This window comes from Sturnus vulgaris, chromosome 2 (genome assembly GCF_052056855.1).
Source record: "Sturnus vulgaris isolate bStuVul1 chromosome 2, bStuVul1.hap1, whole genome shotgun sequence".
Classification (NCBI taxonomy): domain Eukaryota; kingdom Metazoa; phylum Chordata; class Aves; order Passeriformes; family Sturnidae; genus Sturnus; species Sturnus vulgaris.
The window spans coordinates 11,354,947-11,381,465 of NC_142244.1; the positions used below are offsets into that span (position 1 = coordinate 11,354,947).

At 41.2% G+C, this 26,519-nt stretch overlaps 1 protein-coding gene across 2 annotated transcripts in view; it reads left to right on the forward strand.

The window, feature by feature from the left end:
* SAMSN1 (SAM domain, SH3 domain and nuclear localization signals 1) overlaps positions 1-2,278 on the forward strand; it is a 63,791-nt gene extending 61,513 nt beyond the window's left edge. Inside the window, exon 13 of one of the 2 annotated variants that reach the window (XM_088157798.1) lies at positions 1,051-2,264. In XM_088157798.1, coding sequence (XP_088013924.1) covers positions 1,051-1,256 — 206 coding nt within the window. In that variant the 3' untranslated portion in view covers positions 1,257-2,264. Of the gene's footprint in view, positions 1-1,050 lie in introns of both variants that reach the window. The other variant, XM_014872986.2, reaches the window with a different exon arrangement.
* Positions 2,279-26,519: the final 24,241 nt, after the last annotated feature.

Here is a 26,519-nt window from a genome sequence, read left to right on the forward strand (position 1 = left end):
GGAGCAAAACCATCTGTTTCCTCTGAGATGTGTTCCCCATACTTTGTTTGGAAAGCCACATACAGTTTGAAGTAAAACTACAGCTAAAGGAATAACAGCACAAGGTAACAGCACAAGAAAAAATGTATGAAATGGAAATATTTGTATTTCATAGTTTATTTTCTTAAGAAATTTACTGTGAGTAAACATGTATTTCACAGCCAGAGAACAGGAAGAAGAAATTTAAAACCAGTACATATAAGAGTCATTATATACATGTATGTCCTCTCTTGTTGAGCTTTTCTTGAGAGGTCTGTTGATACTGCCACTGAGTTCCAGAATTTTGAATTTGAACAGATTAGTCATACAGCAGCTAAACAAGGGCAAATTATTTGCAAGGTAATTTGCTTCTACTTAGTTTTGGAACAGATTTCAAAAAACCATACAGCAGAAATTAGGCATCTTAACTTCCTCTGAGGTTTCTGTGTTTTGGAAAATAACCTTCTGGATATCAAGCTAAGCTCAGGAAGTTTCCATCGGCCGCCCACTCCTGCTGAAAAGCTCGGTGCTTTAGAAAAGCTGGTCAGCACGTCTTTGTGCCCAGCACTTCTGAAGGCCAGCACAATCTCTCTCCCTGCAGAGAGCACATCAGGTGGCGGGGGTTGCACTCAAAAGACACGGATCTATAGTGCAGTGTGCGATAAACACGGCACAGTGGGCTCTGTGGTTAATTCAGCATCCCACTCTGAGACACGCGAGCACAGGAGGGGGAAAGGTTCCATCCCTGCTGCGGGCACGGCCAAAGCCCCCAGCATCCCTCTCTGAGAAACATCCCGAGGGAAAAAGACCAACCTCAATGTCAACTCAGATGTTGTTACACTCGTGTAATCATACTGCTAATTCTCTGATGCTGATGTATCTGTTTCTGATGGACAAAAGATATTGATGCAGTCATGTGTAGATTACCAGCTCTGTTTCCAAAGTTCTTCAGGAGCAGTCATGCTGCTATCTCAGCTCTTTCCCAAGGTACTTGTATTGACAATTTTTTCTTTCTTTTTCTGTTCTTTCTAGTTGAAGAACAGCAGAAAAGTGAAGGTGGTCAGGAGACGCAGAACTTAAGCCCTCACCAGAGTTTTGACAAATCACAGTTAAATGAGTGTCCGAGAGATTCTGGCTGTTACATCTCATCAGAAAATTCAGATAATGGTAAAGAAGAAGCCGACTCAGAAGCCCTGTCTGACATGGTGCAGTCAATAACAATCAGTGAGTCAAACTGATTCAGTCCTGCTGCTTTTCTGCAGATATTCAGAAAAGACAGTCACGTTTGTCAGTATGATGACACAGATGCAGAACACAAAATATTCTCAACACTGAAAATCTACTGTTTTTCTGATTCACGATGTTCTGTTTCATATGTGTTCACTTGATAGCTAAATGTTAATTGATAATAAGAATTTCTCATGTTTTTCTTCTCAATGAATTCACAAGTATTTCCCTGAAAAAGTTTATACAAAAGTATTTATAAATATTTGTACAGCGAATGCATTTTCTATAATATTTGAGAATTTTTTTTTAAGTAGTAGTTCATACTGGAGATGTTCATTTCTGGAACTGTCCAAAATGTAAATATTGTACATATTTATTTTAAAAATATATGGATTGATCATATTGTCTCTATTTTCAGCTGTGTTTTGCTGATTTGTGAACGGAATGTATTTTCATTTATACATCATTATAATAAAAAGGTGGATGCCGTCACACTCTACTTTGGAAAGTACCAAGCCAATTCTCACTAATATTAAAGCTGTTTCACACCACTTTTCTCCAAAATGAGCTCTAAAGTAGGCTGTCATTTCCTGTACTTTTTCCTGGAGGCATGAGAGAACTGTAGGCTGAATCTGAATTCAACTCTCTGTGATCCTTGTCTTGTGGATGGCTTATGCAGTGGCAATTTTTTAATGGTTCTTTTCCCACCTGTTCTCATTTGTCCCAAGCATTATACAGAGAATCCAAACTCGGAGAAAAAAAAAAACAACAGGATCAATGCTATGCTTTTATGATAACGTTTTGTGAAGATGTTTCTTTTTGTATGTGGTGTGAAGTTTGTTAATAGAGTATTTGTTTGTATACAGAACTCGGAAGCTAACATGGTTATTGTACATGACTGTCTTTCATATGAGATTTTATTGTCTTTTCCCAGTATATTTCACACTGGAATACACATTTTAACTGCCTGTCCTCTTTTAGAGTACTTCCTTCAATAATAAACAGAATCATGTGTTTAAGCCCTTTAAAAATACTTGATTTTTAAAGTAGTCATTGCATTTCAAAGACTGCTCTGCTCTCGTCTAAGACTAACACAGTAAATAGTAATTCCACTGAGCATTTTTAGCATGCATAAGAATCTGTGTATCAAATCAATAAGAGAGACTTTTTTCTCAGTCATTAGTCACAGTTTTCACACAATTTAAGGAATTTTGCATTTATGTTAAAAAGTTTCCACATATTGCTGACAGCTTGAAAGAAAATCACCTTCAGAAGACATGAAACACAAAATGTTCCACCCCAAAAACAGTATTTCTGAAGAAGCTATAAACAAATGGAAAGCTTTTCTCCCTTTATTTCTCTTTTCCCCAATGTAAGTGTTTTCTGTACTTTTCATGACTTCTCAAAAGACTACTGCTGTCAGACTCCTAATACACAAATCTGCTTTGAAGACTGCAGTATAAAAATTGCAATTTTAGAAAACTGCATTAACAAGATTTCAAAGATGTGGAATATATAAACTCTGTTTAGAAAAAATACACCAGAAAGGGAGCTACTATAATTTGTTTCTGTTTTTAACTCACTTTTCATACCAGCAACAGATGTCATCATTTAACAGCAATGACCTCATACTGCCAGGCATGGTGGGGATGCAGAGCCCTTGGGGATGAAGGATGTGAGAGCTTGTATCAGGCAGCTACATTTGTTTCTTAATGCTCTTCCAGCCAGTGGTGTATCATGACATGCAGTACTGACACTACTTAATATGACTTAAAGTCTGAAATAATGGGTTTGATTTGGCTTCTATCATCTCCTCATTCTAGAGGACTAAATTCAGCTTGAATTCCTCTCAGAGGAGCTTATCTTTTGGCTTTTGTGGCAGAGGCACTGAATCTTCAGGTTCTGAAGCCATCTGCAAAACCTGTAAAAGTATGTTAAGGTGAGCTTAAATATGACTGTGACTGTCAAGAAGCAGCTCAGTTAGCTGGATCAAGGACTAACAATTACAGAGACCAGAGCTGTGCCTTTGAGAAATGCTATTTGCACAGGTTTGCAAATGAAAATAGGCCTCCAACTAGCCAGTTGCAGTGAGACAGGCAAAGCTTTCAACAAAGTAAAATACCCAACAGCTGCTATATTTCATAGGAATGAAACTGTGCCTATTGGGCTGATGGCAAGGGGATGCAGGTGTAAGGTAAAGTAGTTGGGAACGAAGGGCATGAGTTGTAACCACTCTGATCTGTAATCAGTAAGGCTTTGTCCAAAGGGCTTCTTATTTAGAAAAATATATCAACTGAAAACTTGTTTGAGACTTTTGTAGCTGCCTGCGAAGGCAGAGCAGATTAGATCTCAAACTTGAGACACTTCCTCTCTCTCACACTGTTCTGAGAAAAAGAATGAGGAAATTTTATGCCACAAAGAAAAAAAAATGTTTCCTACAAGAAGAAGACCCAACTTTCTTTCTTCTCTTGGTGATCTCATTAATCACACTGATCGTGGATTAAACTGTTTGGAATAGCAGAAGCATTCCTCCAACTGGTTTAAGTGCTGGGGAATCTGAATCTGAAAAGGTCATTGTAGGAACTCTTGGAAAAAGTCTAGTGGAGATCTGAGTGACTTTCAAGTAATCCTTAAAATGTCCCTGAGATAGGGAAGAGAAGAAAGCAGTAGAGAATTTATTCCTCTCTGTCACTTGCTCAAGAGTGTCACGTCCCTTTTCATTTTTATTAACCTTCCTCTACATTTAAGGAGGACTATAATATTTGCAAGTCTCTTATTTGTAACTGCAGTTACAAAGAGATGCAAAACCAGTCAGTAATAGCAGAGGCAGAGCTAAGGAGGGCAGCCCTTCTGGCCTTTAGGCAGTGGGGATTTCCTGCCTGTGCAGGGCTGTGGTGCAGGTGCAGCAGACTCTCCAGGGCTGACTACTGACACGTGTGCTGCTGCTGCCCACAGTGAAAGCCACAACTCAGAGAGACTTTGGTGACCCCCACAAAAGTTCATGTGGTGGCAGGCCTCCTTCTCCCCAAAGCAAAAACATCTCTGGTCAAAGTTAGCAGTGTTTAACAGTGCTGCCCCGTGCTCAGCCCCATCCACAGCTGTCATCACTTTAAAGGAGGGCTGCTCTACCATCAAAGAGAGGAGCTGAGTGCCAGCTCAGCCCTATGATCCGTGTGGGCTAGCCTGCAGATCCCAGGAGGCAGCATCCTGCTCTCCAGAATTTGTAACAACACTTCTAAAAGTCAGAGTGTGTGAATGCAGCAGTGAAGGGGCTATCAGCACGGAGGGGTTTGCTTTCTTTTTGCTGAGGTGCCCCTGAGCACAGGAAGCACAAAGAAGAATGTGGGAAGTTCTGTGGAAATTCTGGAGAAGGTTCATCTCTGAGGGAGGGACTCAACCAACTACAGGCTGCCAGCTGGACTTCACAGCACTCATACGACCCTGAACCCAGATAATTTTTCACCCACCCTACCACTCAGTTTTCCATCCCAAACATCACCAATTCTACCCCTGAGTGTCTTGTCTGTGATATGCAGAAGCCTACAGCTCATCAGCTGTGATATAAAGGGTGCCTTTATATCACAGCACTTTCTCCTACATAGTGGCAATTGAAATAATTTCTGGCATTGTCATGGAGCTGCATGACACTGGTAGACCCATTTGTAAAGAAGGCTGGTGCACAAATAACAAGGCAATATTGAAAGAATAAATGGGTGCTGAGAAACAGACAAGCCAGTTTGCAGATGTCACAGTGTTCACAGGATGAGTACAACCTGCCCCTTGCCTGGAAATCAGCTTTTCTATGAAGTCAAGGCCAGTACAATTCTTTCTGCCCACACAAACACGCACAGATCTGTGGCCAACAGGTAAGGGAAGATGGCACAGACTGATCCAGTGCCTTGGTCACAGTGGCAGCTTGGTATCTGTACTAAGACAGCTTTGATGGCAGTTGTACAACTGAGTCACAGTGTCACAGATGCCTGAGCCTTTTGTCACGTCAGAGAGAAGCAGTCTCAACATGTCTAGTAACAGCCTGGCAAGCACTCTGCCTTTTCCACAGCTCAAAGATGAGGTTTTGGGCTATGTTAGCTTCTGAATAGATTATTTGCATCATGCTCTGACTGCGTATGTTGCAGTACTGCTTTGTACAATGACACTCTTTGGATCCAGGAATAGGTGACATCAATGGTACAAGTATATTCCTTTGGTTTAAGAGTTCCTGCATGAGATATTATTTTGTGTCCCTGATCCTCGGTTCCTGGTAGGCAATAAGCAGATTTTTTTGCCTACAACTGAGGAGAACAAGGAGGAGGCTATAATATGGCTGTATGGAGCATTCAGTTTCTATGTCCCCAGTATTATCTGATGAACACACCAGCCTGCAGCTCCTCAAGTGCCTGTGTCAGTCCTGAGCATTGGCCAGAGGACTGACACAAGCTGGAATCCTTGCTGAAGGTTGATGGCTCTTGAACTGAGCCAGTGTTGGGGTTCCCAGAATAGCAAGGACAGGGACCTGTTGGAGCCAGGCCAGAGGAGGCTACCAGGATGATCAGAGGGATAGAGCAGCTCTGCTATGGGGAAAGGCTGAGAGAATTTTCAGCTGGAGGAGAGAAGGCTCTGGGATGACCTAATTGTGGCCTTTCAGTACCTGAAGGGAGCCTACAAGAAGGATGGAGAGAGACTATTTACAAGGGCTTGGAATGACAGGACAAAGGTGAATGGCTTCAAACTGACAGAGTAGGTTTAGATTAGAGATTAGGAAAAAATATTTGCAGTGAGGCACTGGAACAGGTTGCTCAGAGAAGCTGAGGATGCCCCATCCCTGGAAGTGTTCAAGGTCAGGTTGGATGAAGCTCTGAGCAACCTGGTCCTCTGAAAGATGCCCTTGCCCAGAGTAGGGGGTTGGAATAGATGATCTGTAAGGTTCCTTTCAACCCAAAGCACTATATGGCTCTATAATTCTGTGATTCTGTGGTTAACTGATCCTAGAGGAAGGGCTGGTCTGTTCACTGCAAAACAAAAGTGGTTTCAATCCTTCTATTTTCTCCTGGCTAGGAAAGGCCAACAAATGCCACTACAGATACATGGGAAAAAGGAGATGGAGAACAGTAATAAACTCAGGGCAACACAGCTGTTGAATCTACAGAGTTACATCATGTATGCATAAACAGCAGTCATTGCAATGAGCATGAATTATGTATTCAGGGGAATACGTATTCTCTAGAAGGAGGACATGTGGGAGGAGATCCATGATAGGCTTGGAGGGTCTGAGAGGGTCATTTTATTTTTTGTGCCTAGGCAGAATTATGTCTGACATGCTCAGAAATCTCTGCTAGGCTTGAGAACTGTCTGCTGACACCAAGAGCATAGAAAATCTTGCTGTGCCAAGAAGTCATACACAAATGAAGGACGAGAGGACTGGAGGGCAAGTGGTGTTCCTTAGCAGTTCACACACCTTGGCTGCTTAATTTAAGCCTGGCCAGTGTCCCACACAGTGCATGCTTCCTGGGCAGAGCACATGTCCTCAGCTCCTAAGGCCCTTTCCCCAAGCCAATCAGAATATTTCTCTGGAAGACTTCTAGTGCTGTGTGCCATACACAGGTTTTTAGGGTGGAACATCAAAGATGTAGCCATGTTGTGCAACTCAGCATTAGGACATGGAGACAGGTCAGGACCGTGCAGGACCATCAGGAAATTTTGACAGACTCTGGCCAAGGCTGGTTGACACCCTTTGGCTACCAGTCATGTCCATAGGCTGAGGGAGGGCTTCAACCTGAATCATTCCCAAGCCTCAGCTTTCCTGCAGAAGGAACCAAACAGTGTAAATCACATCAGATACCCTGAATGCAAACAAACATAAAAGTGTTGAGGGTTACTCAGTGATTTGGGGTGGAGTTTGCATGCAGTGTACACTCTGCCACCATCACAGACAGCCTGTGCTGTTTCTATTCCCATTTTCTGCAGCACCTCGTCCAGACACGACTGACCTGCTTTGCTCTGATACCCAGTACCCAGTGCAGGTCTCAGTGACTGCTCCTGTAGCTAGTTACCTCAGCCAGAGATGAAAATCAGGCCTCAGCCTTTTGCCACTTTTCTTTGAAAAGAAACAAGGTCTTTATGCCTGTGATGCACATTACATCACAAATCTCTCCAAAATGTTCACCATTATATTTGAGAGCAGTCCCTTGCTACCTATCAAAAAAAAAAAAAAATCCTCCAGGGAAGGCACTTCTCAAAATACCGTAGGCAATAACCTTAGACTTTAGAGAGTGCAAATGTAAAAGAAGTGGAAATAGAAAGCCACTCATGTGGGGAAAAAAACACTTTAGAGAAAAATGAATACAGCAAACCCGAGGAACTTGCACTCCTTTAAAGAAATCTCTGTATATTATTACCTAACTATGTTGCCTTCTAAGTTTGTTCTCATCTCTAACATAACAGCTGAATGACTATCATTATTTACATGAGCATATTAAAATAAAATGTAACTCACTCAAGAACAGTTATTTCTCTTTAAATGTCTCTTTGGTAAAAATATACAGCAAATACTTTCTTATTGATGTTTTGGGCTACATGGCTATTTAAAGAGAGTGCTGAAGTATCAGAAGGAGCTAAAAGATCATAACAGCTAACTAATAGCTGTGCATCACTCAATTGTATGTACATGCCTGCAGGACATCTACCTGTCTTAGTTCTGCCTTATTTTTCAGCCAGAATGTAATAGCAGTCTTTTCTTATTTTAACCTGGTTAAGAAAAACGTGCTTTGTGACCTAGAAAAGGCTTTGGAGGGGCTGTTTTTTCATTTGCTTGCAGAGTGGAGGGAAAGCCATCATCAGTGGAAAGGGCTGTGTGACCAGTGACTTTGTCAGCTACAGTCTCATATCTTTAGAGAAAAAAAAGGGAAAATTGGCTGGTTTGGACTGAATTTGAAGATATATTTAACACTTAGTTAAGGTATGAGAAACTTTGTATGTTGTGAAAAGCATGAAGACTGTAGCTAAATGGGTCAGCCCTACAGCTGTTTAGTGAGGTCTGTGAATGGAAAACGATGGCTGAGTGTCCAGCAGAACAGGAGCTGGGCATGAACATATGCAGAGCAGTCACCTATAATCCTTGCATAAATTCAGTCTCTTCAGCACTTTAGTTTTGGTTTTTTTTCCATTGGCAAAATACCTAAATCTTGCCCAACTGGCAGAAAAAGTAGGCATTATTTGACAAAAGTAAACAAATTAGCGTGAGACATGATTCAACAATATAAGATCCTAGATAAGAGGTTTAGGTACATACTGCACAGTACTTCATAGTTTCAAAATTGAATACAGGGGATCATTTAATTAAAACCTATTCAACTGAAAATCCTATTTATCTGAAACAAATGTTTGTCCTATCTATAATATCAACAAACTATTCACATGAGCAACTAGCAATAAACAACAGAAAGATGCACAATGAATGTCAATTAACACAATTTGCTAACAAATAAACTTGCAGTTTATGTATACAGCTTTAGCACTGTCCTGTGTATCCATTATAAAGGTCAATTAACCTCAATTGCAGCTAGTCAGCTTGTTCTAAAACAAAATCAACATAAGATACCTTTCATTTTTTTTTAAATCAGTATCTCAGCAATTTGGTTGCCTGGCACTGAAGAACTTCTAAATTGCTAAATGTCTTTGCTAAAACTTTTACGTTACCAAATGTCAAAAAAAAAAAAAAAAAAAAAGAGTGAGATTGGCTGAAATTGTCAAGGTATCACAGTGTGGCTGCATAAGGCTTTTAAAAATATTCATTATTCAGCACATAATCATGGATTCGAAACAACAAAGAGCTTTGGTATGTGTGTGCCTCAAAGGATGAAAATCTTCCTAAGTAAAGCTTTCGATGCATACACTAATCCAAGACTACACTAACAAATCTCTTGAAATGGAAATCCTTGCTGAAAATGCCTGTGTGCCTTAAACACTATCAAAAGGTTTTCCCCCCCCTTTGGCTGCAGAATGTCAGCATTTATGGTAAAAGTCAATCAGGTGCTCACTTGTTCTGCTTAATCAGGAAGAAGTGGTACCACGTGAGCACTGGGAGCTCTCATCCGAAATTGCACAAGCATCACTAACTCACAGGGCCAGCAATGTTGTAGAAGGAAAAGGCAAGTGGTTAGAACTCTGACATATTGGTCTGGGAGAGAAGCATTAAATATTTGAAATCACACTTGAAAACACAGGTGAATCCCTGGACTTAGAGAACTGCTTATTTTGTCAAAGTTAATAATTACACTGTTAATTAAAAAATAAAAAAATAGAAAAGGCAAACAAACCAGAAAAACAACACACTCAAAAATAAACCCCCAAACCAAAACCCAAAAAACTGACCTGGATTATTGATCACTTAGCAGGACATTCTCCAGTGGACGTTTCAGCCACCAGCCATTGAGTTAGGCTTCTATCCAACCTGTCTGTGTTTGAGAGGCTGTTTAACTCAATTCTTAAAAAATAATGGGCAAGGTGGTGGCTGACATGATGAATCACAATTCTGGCCCTGCCAGATGCTTCTATAGTCTTTTTAAAGCTGATGATAGTTACAAAATGACTACAGTGGTGTCTCCTTTCTTTAGAAGGAAATCATAGGAGACTGTACAAAGACCTAAGGCAAAAAAAGATTGCTTTCTTGGTGCGTACAAACACACCTTCCTTCTCAGAAGGTTAACAGGGGCTCTGTGCTTTCTGTGTCCTTTATGAACTTTGCCTTTGCTGTAGGCAGACAGTGTTCAGTGCTAAAAAGAAATTTTTCCAGTGCTACTGCTACTGAGGCTCACAGAAAATAAAAAAATAAAAAACAGCGAGAACTTTAGAACATAATTATACCAGACATAAACCTATGGGAAAAGGCTTTGTTTTCTGGATAAAATTCACCTGTGTCCCTAAGGCCTATGAAATACTTGCCTACAATTGTAGTCTGAAAACTACAGTCTCTTAACGACATTAGAGTATCCTGACTCACTGCTTCCTTCTACTTCAGTGCTTAATTCTTCCTAGAGGTGATTTTTACTTACCACTTCATTGCTACAGCAAACATCAAACTGCATTACACTGTTTAACTCATCAGGATTACAGCAGTAAAAAGAACAACCAGCATTCATAAAAAAGTAAGAGTCACTTCCCTGGCTGATGAGTGTGTGCTTTCAAAGCTCAGCTACAAACATGAACACAGTTCATGACTACAGAAGCAGTAAGAAGGGTTTTTTGCATTTTTTCACATTGCTAAAAGAAGCCCTCCTAAAAGCAAGTCAGTGTCTGAATCTTAGCAATATGGTTTCAGTGTGAGATAGAGTGAAAACAGATGCTTGGCTTGTCTAGCTAATGATGAATGGGTGATCTGTACAGACCTGGCAGAAATCTTCAGATAATCCTTAAATTTCATGTAAAAAGAGAAAATGTTCAGTTATTGATCCGGGATATGTGGGGATGTTGCAGTTCCTTCAACTAAAAAAAAAAAGATACTTACTATGATTTCTCTCTAGTTGATAAACTTTTTGATCAAACTGTTCTTTGCCCTCGTATGAACTTGCTAGAGGAAAGCAAACCTCATAAATCATGGGGCTTGGTCTGGTAACGTTATAAGAAAAAGACCACCTGAGTCAGCCAGCTTGGTGTAAGGTAATACCTCCTAAAAGGCATCCTGAACATCATAAGGGTCTTGTGAAACAACATTTTGATTAGCTAAGTGAAAATGAATCACAAGTGTTGGCATACAGCTATGCTATCATTTTATTCAAAGAATGATCAATCGGTGGCAGAGTGATGAAACATTAAACAGACAGATCAATTCAAGACATTATATTCTTACAAGTCTGCTAGATCCTCTACTCAAGATCTGATAGTTTCCACAAGACTTATCAGACGGGGATGATAATTACAAAGATATGGTAATTGAGGGCATTATATCAAGTGTGTGAGCTGGATCTGCTGTCACAGCAAGAACTTCTTCACTGAGAACTGGCAGAGAAGGATTTTCTTCCCTGTGACTGGCACAGCAGGATCCTCATCCAGCCACTGGCACAGTAATAGGTTCCACTTTAAATCTATCCTATCTACACCCTGTTGAAGTAATTCAGTTAATTGTGTGCATCAGTCTTGGGAGAAATCTTTCATACTGCTAGTTATGTCCTTGGATGGGTAGGGGAGCAATCAAACACTGAGGGGGCACTGCTGCCTGCTAGACCTGGAGCCACTACCTCAGAGCCAAGAGTCCACTTAAGCACCAAGGAACTAAGCAGCCCACAAGATCAACCAAGCTTTTAAATGCTATAAATTACTCAAGAAGGGATGTGCTGTAAGCATAAATGTTCACCGTGGTGCACAGCATGGGGGAAAAGCTAGCCAGAGTATGACTTGGCAATTTAGAGAATTTGATGCTAATGTTAGTTTATTAAATTTCTTTTTTTAGCTTCAGGGAAAAAAAAAAAAAGAAAAAAAAAATAAAAGGAAAGAAAGACTGAGTAAAACCAAAATTGCAATGAAGGCCAGACAAAACATTTACCCTGACAGCTGAGACAGAGTTCTTCTCCAGACTCTGCCAATATTGACTTCCACATAAAGTCCTATTTTTTTATTGAAGAGGTTAACCTTCCACAATTTACTTACTCATGAAATATAAGGTGAACAGAGACACTAATGCAAATGATCCAGTATATTAAAAAATGCATTGAGCCAGGAAACATTCAAAGTTCTGTTATAAATTATCTTTTAAGGTCTGGAATAGTAGACATAGTGGCTGTGCCAAGCCCTATTAACTGGAATAGATGGATTTAGAAGGAATATATATATTAGAAGTATATATATATTTCAAAGGAGCAAGGTATAGTAACAATAGTTTGATCTTTTCCTATCCCATCCCATAAAAGTTATCACTATCATTTATAAGGGTGGGGGAGAAAAAGGCTGCTTTGGCTTGTTCAGCTTTTGATGTGAGCTGCAAATGATAGCTTGTGCTGTTCTCCTTCCCCTCCTGCCCCCAGACTGCAGTCAGAGCAGTAACCAAAGACAAGCAGCTGATCTGAATAACAAAGGTTTTCTGCTTCTCTCTGCAGCTTGGGACACCAAAGAGATAAGTTCACACACCACTACTTTATTTTTACTACAATTCCACTGACTCAGAGACTTTTTTGGTAATTGAAAAAGCAGGAGACTACGAGGAAGTTCCCCTAATTTTCCTGCTGCCTGGGGAGCTGAAAGGCCTGTAGGTGTTATGTAAATCTTGATCACATGAAATGGCCAATGTGGGGTAGCAATACTGTGCCAGGTCTCTGAGCAGACAATTTTATTTGGCTGCAGTAATTCTTTCCTCCTTATGAGGGTTTTAGGGGAAGTTTTTGTACAAATCGGTTCCAATTACACCCCAGTTACAAACCCTTTGCACATATTTCTTAGTGGAGGCAAATCTTCACTAAGAGAAAATTGCTAAACCCCAGAATCAGAGAGCTTAGAGATGAGATGAATCCCTTTCCCTATGGGATTGTCCTTTAGCAGTAAGGTTTAAAACTTGCCAGTATCTGCTGAGATGAATGGAAAGGTTTTCATACAGACTGGGATGGGACAGTCTTAAAATGAGCTGTACTTTTCCTTTAAATATGACTGATGTGCTGCTGGTGACAAGTAAAGTGACAAAAATAGAAAGATGAAAAAAATCTTTCCTTTAGCTCAAGATCTAATATGGAGATCTTTGCTACGTAGGTTGTGCTGAAAACTCTCTAACACTTTGGAGGGACTATTCAGGTTTAGTTTACCTGCTGTGACTGAGACAGAACAGGGTTAGTGTTGAGACAGCAAGAGAAAAGGATTTCCTGTGGCAGGTGTATTGACCTAGCTAACAAGAAATGCCAGAGAGATGCTGGATGTGATAGGAGATTCGAGGATACCTTGCTCCAGTGTCTCCAGCTTCAGTCAGTTTATGTGAATCCAGTCTTGCATACCTTTGCAAAGCCAAAAGAGACAGCAGACTATGCATTCAGCTGGGGCTGGGTTTCACAGTTCTTTGCTCAATATGTGAACCTTTTGTGAGGGCCATTCAAGTTCAGCAGTCAAGCATGGAGCAACCCAGACACCATGTCCTCACATGTTCAGGTGCTCTTTACAAGCTGCAGTATTGTAGTACTGCATGAAGTTCTGCTTGGAACCCAAACTGGTTCCTACACCTGCCAGAAGGTAAATTAGCAATAGTGACTTTTTACAACTAGAGTTTCTCAGTTGTTTTAAAGTTAGTAACTTCCCTGGTTACTTTCTTAGCAAGAAAAGTGCTTGTGCAGTATCTGCCCGACGTGCTTGAACTATCTGGCATTTAATCATTCTTTTTAATTTAACGGAGAGAGATAACTCCTTGTGTCTAGTCTCTTCAGGAGGTGACTTACTTCCTGTGTAATTTCCCTTTGTGCGGCATGAAAAACAGCTATGCTGTTCATCTCTTCCTGTCTCCTCATTTTTAGCTCTAAGGTACAGAGCTGGGTACTGTTGCACATTATGCCAGAGGTCTATTAAGCAGCATACTGGTGCACCGAGGTGGAAAAATGTAGCAGGCAGTGATGCTGGCTGCATTCAGCACGAGCCTCGTAAATCCCGGGCACATTCTCTGCATCGCCTAAGAGGTGCTGAGGTAAAAGAGAAAAGCTGTGCTACCTGCATGCGTGATGGATTGCCAGCACTGGAATGCTCCCTCAGACTGTGCTGCTGCTCCTTTGCCACCTTTGCTCCAAGGCCCATGTCAGCAGGGGAGGCAGAGACAAGAAAGGGAAAGAAGGGCAAGGGGATGTGCCCAGGTTATGCCATCTGTATGCATTGGGACTAAAGCCTTGGACACGCTGTTAGATGCTACACTAGAGCAGCTCCACGGCTTCCCCAGCCTGGTTGTGGGCTGGCAGCCAGACAGAGTTAGGAAGTCATAACCAGTTTCTCGCTCTGCTTCAACAAACGTGGACTCAGCAAAGCCAAAGCTCTGGCCCAGAGCCTTTGCTGAACACAGAGCCTGAGATGTGGGTGTATTTTTACCACTCACATTCTATTGCAGTCTGACTGCAACATTTATGCAGAATTCATTTGGTAAGTTTTTAATTCTTTGCAGGCAAAACAATGTGTCAGCAGGTATTGTCTTACTCTCTGAAAGAAGTAATAATCTTCAGCAGCATTTCCAGTCAGAGGGTCTCCAGAGCTGACTCCAAGCTCTGCAAAGTCAAAGGGGATGTTTGAGAGGGCTCTGTATTTAGCCCCAAAGCCTGTCAAACATTTTAAGTATGCCACATGGCACTCCTTGGAATACTCCTTGTATATTGGGTGTCAATTGTAACATAAAGTGACATGAGTTTTGCTACAGGCTCCTACAAAATGGTGGTGGCTGATATTAAAGGTGATATCCCATATTTGTCCATGTATTCCTTGGATGATGTACCTCTGAGGGTATCAGCACCTCAGCTCTCACAGGTGTGAGCCAGCACAGAATTGGAAATAACCTCTTAGCTTCTATCTGCAAGGGAGCTTCAAAGCAGTGCCTGCCTGTCACCAGACTGAGCCTTCCCTGTGAGGCCATGGTGTCCCTGCAGTTCCTACGCTGCTGGACAGCCTCCCCCTCAAGCTTTAAACACCAAGTGCCCAAACAAATATCAGGAATGATGCTCCAGCAAATTGTTCCTGGTATGGGCATGAAAACAGAATAAAGGCGCTTGCTTTGATAACGTTTTTTGAAGTTATCCTTCCCTCGCTGAATGGGACTGAAACAATTCAAGTGCTCTTCCTCCTCTGACCCTGCTATTTCTAGTGGCAGCCACATACCCACTCCCCAGACCTGCCTTTCCCACCTACACAAGGCTCCTGTGCAGGTCTCCAGAGATGCAGTGGACTGGGAAAATGCAATGGCTGAGTCACAAGGCTTGGCCAAGAGGTTAAGAGTGCTCCCACACTAAAAATGATGGGGTGCACCTTAGCCAAAGGTGAGCCCTGGGTCAGCACTGCCCACACAGAGCTCTGTGCCATGGGTCTGCAGCCATCACCTCAGGCTTGGATTTATCCAAGAGCCAACATGGAACACACATGGGGAGACAGCAGACACTGCCAGCCCCTCCATGCTGTGAGGAGATGAAGAGGGGAGTGCCTCCCCTTTGGAATGGGGAATGATCAAGACATCAGGATTTAATTTATTTATTTTTGCCCTAAAAACGTTGCATTAGAAAGCTCCTGTTTTTCTGCAGGGCTGCAGAGGATAACAAATGGATGGGGAGGCCAGGGGACCCAGCCCTGGCAGCCGAGGCAAGAGCCATGCTGAGGAATACCTCATGTTAAACAAGCAGGATAATTATTCTGCTCTACTTAGCACCAGCTAGGCCTCATTCGGAGAACAACGCTCATTTTGGGGCACTGCATTTTAAAACAGACAGAGACACTGGAGAGAGTTCAGATGAGAGCAACAAAAATGATTTAAGAGTTAGTAAATAAGACCTCTGAGAAAAGGTTATGAGAGCAGGGGCTGCTCGGTCTGGAGGAAAGAGGACTGAGGGGAAGCATTACTGTCTGCAGATATGCAAAGGGCTGTTACAGAGATGACATAGACCAATTATTCTCATTAGAGAACAAGAACAGAACAAGAAGCAATGGGTTTAAGATGCAGCAAGGGGGAATTTAGATTAAATAATAGGCAAATGTTTTAACTGTTGGAAAAGAGGCTACGGAACAAGTTTACAGTGAAGTTTGCAGAATCTCCTTTACTGGAGAAATATGTGGCTGAGATGAGAGGCCTGTCTGTCAGGGCTAGGCTAAGACTAAGGACATACAAAGCTCTTCTTCACTGCACAGAGGTGATCTTGAGCCCCTCACAGGCAGACAAGGATGGCTCCTAATAAACAGAAAGGAAAATGAGAGGTTTGTGTGTGTGCACATGAATGTAATGCACTGCTGTAATTAACACTATACAACAAAAAAAATGCTATCAGTAGTCACAGCCCTTATTGTTAATACATGCTTTGTCCCACATCAGTCTTTTTCCAACACCAAGGAAGTCATGACTGGGACATCAGTAAAAGCATACATAGATATTTGGGTTCTACAGTTCTACGTTATCTGTCCCACAGGATGGTGAGCTTGGCAGGAAGCTCATAGAGCTTGATTTACAACCAAAATAACACAGGATGTGGAAGTGCCATGGATTGCCAACCATGCTACTGCCATGGAAGCTTACTGTGACAGCTCCAGCATTTCACCTCCATGCCTACTTCAGATACAACTGCACAACACCCGGCCCTTTCTACTCACTGGTTACCTTAACTACAAGCCAGAAATCATCAAAGGCATAGGCAGAGAACCACAGATGGAAATGGAAGCACTGAGTCACTCCTACTGCTACCTGCAGTGTTAGAACAGTGCAGAGCCCGAGAAATGTCACTATGAAAACAGAGTGCAAACACAGAAATAGCTGTGTCTGAAGCTCAAATATTACCTTGAATTCATATTAGCCCTACCACTTCCTAAATGCTTTGAAAATTACACTTGAAAATAAGCACGGTGCTATCAGTACATTTGGTTTTTTTGGGTTTTTTTGGGTTTTTTTTTCCAAAAAACATTAACTTCACCTTTTGTCCTTAAAAGAATGTCTAGCCCAAACCAAAAAAGCTCCCACACTAGGTCCACTCCGAGTCTTCAAAAGCTAATCTGAGAATTTTTTAAATCTTGGTCTAAATAATATGATTAATGTTGACATACCATTTAACCTGGACTGAGGGTTTTTACTTAAGTTTTATAAATATATTTGAAACGGGAAAAAAATAAAAAAAAAAAGCAGGCACAGGCACAGTGTTAGTCCAAATGTGAACACTGAAAAGAGTGACAGTCAAGTACAAACTACTTATTTGCTACTGTAGTATAGCTGCTCAGAAACACTCCTCTCCTTGCTGTAGGTCACTGCTTTGGAGAGGTTATCACCACTGACCAAGCTCTTTGCAACATTTTTTTGAGGCTATCGTAAAGGCAAGCAAGAAGCATGTGCTGATAAAGAACTGATTTGAAATGTCAGCCTTATGGGAGGAGGTGCCAGTACAGCTGGCTGGCTTTTTTTTCTTTTTCTTTTTCTCATGTACAAGAGGATTAAAGCCTTCCTGGTCAGGAAGAAAACCCAGAGGAAAAGAAGCCAAAAGTCTGACAGGGCTATGAACCTCATAGCTACAGCAATAATTTTGCAAATGACTAATAATAAGGAGTCGATAATCCAAAGGATGATCTCTGAAGTGAAGAGCACCAAATTACTTTGGGGAGAAAATCAATTATCTCCTTTTGTGGCTGCACAGCCTACAATATGCAAATGCACAGAAGTTACCATAGTCACAGAAACCTGAATATCAACTTAGAGGAGAAAAAAAACAAGGAATTTTACAAGAATTGCTCAAAAACATTCTCTTCATGAATGGATGCGTATCTGCTTTATTGACACAGCTGCAATGTTATTCTAATATTCTTCAACACAAAGGCTGACAGCCGTCTAGAGATGTCAGCATCTATGAAAGAGATGCTGCACTATAGTGAAAGCAGAATAGGGTGACTGGGTCTGGAAGGCAGTAGAGAAATCAAATTATCATCAAATATTGTGGGCAGATTTTTAACATCTCTTCCCTTGCTGAGTGGTGTCTTACTCCATAACTGGGTCACTGAAATTAATGGAACTACTTGCAAGTAAAACAGTACTCAGTGTGCCTTAGAGCATCAGAGTCTGACCCATAGCACATATTCAAATGTCACCTTGTATTTTAATGTATCTCAGACTTGAGGGGGTTTAAAAATTATTATTAAATTAGAAATAGACTCCTTATTGGGATCAGGCTCTTTTTTTCACTAGAAGCACAAATGTCTTTAGAGGAGATGTCTGAACATTTGGCCACTTTTTACTAAAAATCCCATTTCCATGCCTGTGTAATCCACATTCCCTGAAGGTTTTGAGAGCAAGGAGCTTATTGTGGATGAAAAGGGAGAAGTGCAGCCTGAGGGCTGCTTGGGAACTCCAGATGGACGGAGGTCTCCAAGGGGAGGGGTGCATTCCTCGAGCATCTGCTGGTGAGCCAGGAAGACTGTGTGGGACAGACCTCATACATGTTGCAGTTAAGCATCGGGTTAGGGACTTTGGTTAAAACGCATTTAACCTCTGGATTTAAGGATAAAATACTATTATCCCTATTGGGGGATAACTGACAAAAGCACTGTATCAATTGTGCTTGGAATGATGAGTTTCCCTAATTACAAGCACCGCCTTTACGACCACACTAGGGAAGCCTCTGAAAAGACTCAGAAAGAAATGAGACAAGGAAAGTTTTATCCAGAACAGCTTATTTAGGAGCAAGGATTTTTCTCAGCCTCAGTGTATCCCTGGTATTTTCTAAAAATGGGAACAGAATGGTGTCACTTCTGAGATGCTGAAAAGAGCTGAAAGTACTTGGACTCAAGCCATGGAGAGAGAGCAACCCAACTGAGGGACACGGATAAGGACCTCCTAGCCTTATTACATGATTTGAGAGAGGGCAGAGACATTTTTTTCAGTGTTAAAAAAAGGAAAGCAAAGCAGTGAGAGATCTTTGTGCCCCACAGGTGAATTTCCTTGGTTCTGGACAAAAAATTCTTAGACTTAACACAGAAGAGGGAAAAAGTATTTGTGAATTGCCTCATTACTTATGTCTCTGAGAGACAGACTGGGGTTAAGATTTCACTAGGAGAGGAAAGTCTTACCTAATACCATTTCACTGTTCCTCAAGCTTATTCTGTGACCTCTTTTATATCTGCTTTTATACCTGCTCTTCAGAGTTACATGGGGTGATTAACACCATCACAGATAACTTCATTTAGTGTCACAAGCTACTGGGATAAGGCACTAAGCTGGAGCTACTCATATATATATATTTTTAAGGTAACTCCTAAAGCCTAAATACTTATTAATTCTTATAAGTTCTTATTACTAAGAACTTATTAATACCTGTAGTGCTTCACTGAAAGCATGATGAGGTCAAGAAGCTGCAAACTTGTCCAGTCCAAGGTCCACCAAAATATTTGTACTCCACAGGACACCTGCCATGAAACCAAAGACTGCTTCCAAGGATGGTTTAGGTCAGGCCATGAAGTTCTGGGCTCTCAACTTCCCTCTCTGCTGGGGTGTTGTTGCCGAGTTAATTTTCAGTCCTGAAGTAAACTGACACTGCACCTGCATTAGAACTAAACCTTCATGAGGGAACTCTTCTTTTTACATTGGATGAAAACTGCTGCTGAGTGGGCCTCAAAATCAACATTTATGGCAAAAAAAAAGTTAGTCATAGCTGAGAAAGCTGGGAAAGATCTACTTTAATACTACTATAGTGGTATCTCAACTACACTCTTCACTCTTTTGGAGTAGCACTGAATTATGGCCTCTTGCCAGCTGTAGGATATGATGTGCTCTAACATCAAAAATATGTATTTGGAAATAACTAGTAACAGCAAAATGTACAGGCTGCACACCACCTTCATGTCACTGGGCATTGCTTTGCTTAGGCTCATTCCTTACAGGAATTACCATAGAAATACACTGGTCTTCCTAACATAGCAAGCTACAAGAGCTGTCTCAGAAGAAGGTGCTATTAAACATTTACATACATTAATTCTATGAAGTCACTTATGGCATGCACAGGCCTTAGAAAAGTTTTGTCCTACCACCATTTTGTACAAGTTGGTCATAACTCTGCAACTTGAAAATCATTATACTCCCCATCAGCTTCTGTTCTTGCTCTTATTGTCAACCTGAAAGTCCAGTCTGAGGCACCCACAACATTTAGCCTTTTATAAGACAGACCTCATCAAGAATTCAGTTCAGCAAATCTTGACAAGAATTTTTCTTTTCAAGTAGCAGACAGACTATGTATATATATTTAAGAATAACATGGGAGTTGGTTGCCTTAGTAACAGGATCTTTCAGCCATTGCGTTTAGTATTTACTCAGCACTGGAAATGTACACTGTATTGAGAAAAAATACAGTATTTTTATTAGTCTGCCCCTGTATATATGCCCATCAGCAGCAAATGCACACCGTGTAGTTTGACTTTCCATTTCTGAGTTATGTGAAACCTCTGAGAAGGGAGCATGCAGAAATGAAACCATGGCACCTGGTGCAATGTATTTTTGTTACAAGTGTTTTGAGAGAAAAAAAAACTGTTGTGAGAGTTTAAAGCTCTGCACTAAAGATACTCCTTATCTCTCGATAATATGTCCAGAAGCAGAAAACTATAAAAGTATTTCTATCCCATGGCTTCATACTCTGCTGAAAACAATTCTACAGAAAATAGTTATGAAAGAGGATATTTGTAAAGTGGTGGTTTCCACAACTGCATTAATGTGCAGTACCAGTTAACAAAAAGTGTTACAAGGCTGTTTTACTTGTTATTTGGGGGAATGGAGATGAGTGTATATACATTTAAAGTGCTATTTCAAAGCCCACTTCACTCTGGGTGAAGCAAGGCACCAGTTACAGCTGCATCAATTAAAATGCAGGAGAAATTAAGCAGAATTGAGCCACTGAATTTTGGGAGCAGCCAGGATGCCAAAAGGTTTATATCTCTTCCTGTGCAAACATGCCATGGGATTTTTTCATCCTCCCAACAAGACAAAGTTGCCTTCAGGTGCTAAGCACAAACCCACCACGTCCAGCTGCCCAGTGCCTTCTGTAAGGGCACAGGGCTGCCTGGGAACAGAGTGAATCTACCACAGCACAGAGTCCCCTCCTGCCTCGGGGAAGTACAGAGATGGGAATTGCTTTGCTCCAAAATAACAGGAAAAGACCCACTGGGTTTTCACAGTTTTTGTTTCAGTTTTTACTTTTATTTCACAGTTGTTATTTCCAAGAACAGAACCAGGCTCTTCTGCTTGGAAGTACAATAGCAGGTCACCCAGGACCTTATGGTCCCAAATGTTCAGGGCTGAGGCTGGAGAAGGTTTAAGCACATGAACCAACCTGGCAGACTGTTTCTTCCAATAGTCTGTGCATTACCTCTTGCTCTTATGGTAACCCAGCTCCTGCACTCATAAGAAATCCACTCCTGGGCTGCTCTTTCTCATTATAATTTAAGAAAGTGTAAAACACTTCTGTATTATAGCAATTTAACATCTGATACGGCCTCTGTCACAGTGTTATATCATACCCTTACAGGATGATGGACTCCAGTCTAATACAGCTTTTCCTTCTCTAACTACTGCAATCCTATATCCATTTTGCAATTCAGATGGAACAGACACTGCTCAGACAGCAAAGCAGAATGTTATAATCTCATAGAATAACTTAAATGTAATTACAGACAGAACATTTATTCTATATTAAAAAAATAAGAGCTGGAAAATAGACGTGGAAAAGGTCTAATAAAGAGAGCAGGTTAAACCAGACAGTTCTGCTGGTTTAAAGCACTACCCAACAAACGCAGGTTTTTTCTTCTATCATGAACAATTTTCTCCCCAGTCCTGACTTTCTCAAGTTTTTTTAGCACCAAATATTGTTGCATAGATGGGTTTGCAATGGGCTCTTGGGTTAACTGCTGAAAAGGAGGCCTGAAGACTCTGCTACCAACAGCATAACTGGGCTTTGCACTCCCCCCAGAGGGGCAGGAATGTGAGTCACTGTGTTCATGTGCAGGGCTCTGCTGATGCTCCACCAGCTGGAAAAGCCAGTGGAGCCACACAAAGTCAGTGCAAGGGAGGCTACAAAGCACCCAACTGCATGGGGATCAGCAGTAGGAGAAGCAGAGAGGTGGATCCATTACCTAACAGAAATCACTTCACCCAGGTGGATTAAAATGTTTGTGTTTAAAAAGAAAAGTGCTTTTTTCTCCCATTTCCATTGCCATCTTTCAGTGTAATATAGAGAAAGCTTCGTATTTCTGTAAAAAGTGAAGGGGAAAAAAATAATACACATTGTTTAAAAATCGCATAGAGATGGCAAGCTGCTTTCCCTGACAGGCCGTCCATAAATTATCTCATTATCATAGCTGCATTTTCTCAGGACTGTCTCTTACAGGAAGAGCTCTGCTCCTGTTTATCACACACTTGAACTAAAATCTATCAATTTGCTGTAAAAAAAAAGGAGTTCTGAGAATTGGGAAAAGGTTTCAGCTAATAGAGCTTTTTGTCTAACTAAAAACCAACCAACCAACCAACCAACCAAAAAAAAACCAACCAAAAAAACCAAACCAAACCAAACCAAAACAAAACAAAACAGAAAAACTTTGCTTGTCCTGCTCAGATTTTAGGGCCAGGGAATTTGAAACTAAAATATGTAAAAGTTATACAGAATGAGGCTTACCAACAGAACTCTTACTCACACAATAATTAGAAAGAAGAAACAAAATGGCAGTGAATTACTAACTCTCAATAACTGCAGATAACAGAAAACTCAATGTTATTGTATAGGAGATCCCCTGTACGAAATCAAATTACCAAAGAGTTTTACCTATTTGGCTCCCAATTCCATACACTTTGGAACTATCCAGTCATGCCATGTTTTCCATATATAGACCCAGAATGTGTAATCCAACTTCAAAAAGCTGTGTTTTAGTAGGTGTAACCATACAAAGCATGATATACAAGTATTGTTTTGCTTTCAATTAATGTAGTAGCAACAAGGATGCAGACAGATCTTGCAATTTGAGTTATTCATTACTACTGAAATTGCAACACCTTTCTTTTCCATTTGTTTTATTTTGCTGATACACATATTGCAGGGTTTTTAACTGTATTATTTTTTTGATTGGCACAGCACTGTATATCTGTGTCTATCCTAAAGTGCTTCTGTCATACCTAACTGCTTCTGAAATGAAAGCAGACGATGGTGACTACAATAAACAGCAGAGAGAGAAGGACAAGTAGTTTGTTGCATTATTCCTTGGATCCTTTTCAGTAAAGTGAGCACAAAGTATTGATGTTGCATGATGTGAACTGAATCTACATCTCCTCATGAGACAGAGGACAGCTACAGTAGGAGTAAACAGGTAAGGAGAAAAAGAAAGAGTAAGTTTGTTGTTCAGCAACTGAAGCTGTCAAGGTCCTTAGGAAAGGGAAAATCTGAAAGAATCGACATCTGTCAGCTCTGCTCACTTTGGGACTGACTTACAACAAGAGAAGAGCATTACGTTGAGATGGGAAATATTTGGGACTTCTCCAGACCATATGAAGAGATACATTCTTCTGTCCAAACAATTCAGCAGAAATTTATATACTTTTACTTCCTCTTTCTGAGCTCCCTCACACTGGTTAATTGCACCTGTGGGTGCTGTGGGAGCACCTTAGCATGATGACAGCCACAGAGCCCTCTGCGCTATGTACTGCAAACAGAAAAAAAAAAAAAAAAAAAAAAAAAAAGGCAGTCCAGCCCAATGCGACTGTTTGCACACAGGCAGAAATGTTTCTTAGAGCCATGACATAAACATACTGTTGCATTTTTATCAGTATTTTGTATTTGGTAAAAATATTCTGAAGCTTAAGGGCTCAGCGCCCACAAATATGCTGGCACACAGATTTTGCAGTTCTTGTAAAGTCTCTGCCTGTGCTTGAGTGTGCATAAGCAGTAGCTGATTTTTCAAACACTTGCATATCTGAGCTGCAGAACGGAGCCAAAAGCATGGCAATGAATTATGGGCTGCACGAAGGTGTTGATACAGTCCAGCAGACCTACATACAGTGCAATCATTCAAGAAAGAGAGAGGAAACTGGCATGGGACTTTTATTTTATTGTGATTGCACAGAAAGGCTAATCTCTGTTTCTGTGGATGGATCATTTTCCCCAGCTGTACACACATTTCTTCTGGAATGTCTCTAACTTTACAGTATCTGCATCCAACAAACTTCTCTCCAGGCTAAACAGACACTTGCTACACACACGACAGTGCATGGGGGAGTGATGCTGAAAAAAGAAGACATGGTGTGGCTGACATCTTTGCTTGTCTTGTAAGAGTAATCCGAGTAACGTCGGAATGATTCCATCAATACTGTCAGAAATAGGTTTAAGAGCCCTCCAGGTAGGTTGCAAGCCTTGGCACAGGGAACAGCCAACGTGAAGTGGTTGCCAATTGACCAGAGGTTCTGGGAAGGTACAAAGCAACACTAAGGACCTTGACTTAGGCTGATGACACAGTTTTCTTCTTCTGTGTTCTCAACATTTCTTTCCTTATTTCAGAGGGTCTGGAGTATGAAAGAAGCATGGTGGCCTATGCTGTTAAGTGCTATTGGTCTTACATATGGCACTCAGGAATAACACCAAACTGAGTTTGTATAATACCGGATGAGCTTGCTCACATCTCAGTTGCATCTGAATAAAGTATCCACTAAAGTGAAGTATGCTGGGCATTTACACAATAATGGTGACTCTGGTTCCTGCAGGACAGATGTGTATTATAAAGATCATTTGGAAGTGCCATTACCACCTTGCCCAAAGAGCAATTATAAATGAGGACACTTCTCTCCCATCAAATCTTTAATGATATCGTTTAATACAGATTCCTAAAAATAATGGAAGAAAGCTGATGTTGTTGTGAAATCTCTGGAACAGTGTTTGAAACATCTTTTTTCAAACTGCATTGGCCCTCCAAGCTTGTTATTTATTCTTGAGTCACTGACCTTCAGTGTTCCTTTGCTTCACACAATGCAAAGAGGAATGCATGCTCTTACCTATTATTTCTTCCTGAACTGGAAACAATATGGGCCAGGAAGCTAGGACTTCTAGGAAAATAGGCAGAACATAGTTGCTCCTGGAGTACCATAGCACTACTTCTAAGTGGTGACTGAAATAGATCTTCTGTGCCAGTCAAAAGATTCACAGTAAAGACCCAAAAGTTCTTATCCAGTGTACAAACCCACTGAGGTACTGTAGGTGATACCTCCAGGAAAAGAACAAATGTAAAACAGATACTTTGATACTTCAGCCTCAGTATTCCACAAAAAAATTAATTAAATAGAGAAAGAAAGAAAGAACAGAACTTTTCTTTATCCACACATATTGCAAAACTTCTCCTCTGCCTGGGGAGCTCACTGTTCAGGCAGCTATATTTATTTGAGTGCATTCTTGTGTTTATCCTTTTGCTGTCATTTACAATACACCAAATTGACAAGCCTGACTGACATCTGTATGGATTTCATATACACAGCAACAACATGAATGAGGTAAAGAGGCCTCTTGGGAGACTGCTGGAACTCTTGTTCATTATCATTATCACCATGATGATTGGTGCAGATGATGAGACTCCCAGCCATCCCATCCTTGAGCTCTGCAGCCTCCCATACAGCAGGGTGCTGCAAACACTGCTGTGAGTGATCACTTTTCCTGTCACCCTGTGCAGTACCACTCTCCCTGCTCCTACACAGGACACCCAAGCTGAGCAGAAGGTGGAAGATGTGTCCAGGCACCAGCACAAATCCAAGCCAAGCCATGATTCAGGGCTATTACCCCAGGCTGCTGTAGCTGGGGAGAATCCTGCCAAGCTCACAATTGCCTTTTGGCCTTGTAACACTGGGCCATTCACCATGGTCAAGCAGGAAGACAAGCTCTCAGTTACCAGACCAGTAAGTACCAAACTGCTTTGTCTCTTCAATTAAATGTGTCTGGCTTTTATTTCTCACACCACAGAAAGCTGCATCAGCATTCAGAGCAACTGAAATTCAAGTAGAAAAGTGGGACAGATAAAAAAATCTGTGAAAATCTCTTTCCTCTTTCTAACTGTTTTTCTTAGACATCTACTGGGTTACATTATACTGGCATCACTGCAACTGTATTCATGAAAGGGGAAATAGTAATCTCATTGTTAACCTCAAAATTATTTCATGAGGTTTCGGTGAAATGGGTATGTTAAAGCAATTAAAGAAACTGCAATGAAAATGTGGCACCGTTTTCATGACTTACACCTTTACAAGACTTTGGATAACTACTGCTAAAGGTTAATATGCTTTATATGAATCTGCAGGTATCTGTCAGACACCAAAAGCAATCTGGGGAAGGAATGCTGCATGGCAGAGACATCTGGTGGGAGCTCCTTGCACTCCTCCCACGCCTCATGGTTCAGCTCCCCGGGGTTGTGGATCCTGGGAGAAGCCCTGAGCTGCTCCTGCTGCCTCCAGCTGGGGAGTGAGTTGGTGGCTAATGGAGAATTCAGCACACCCCTGCCCAGCCATGGCCAGTCAGCCACTCAACAGGAGCCAGAAATCTTTAGGCTATATGCTGGAATTTTAATGGAAACTTTTGCATCTAAATTGAAGGCTA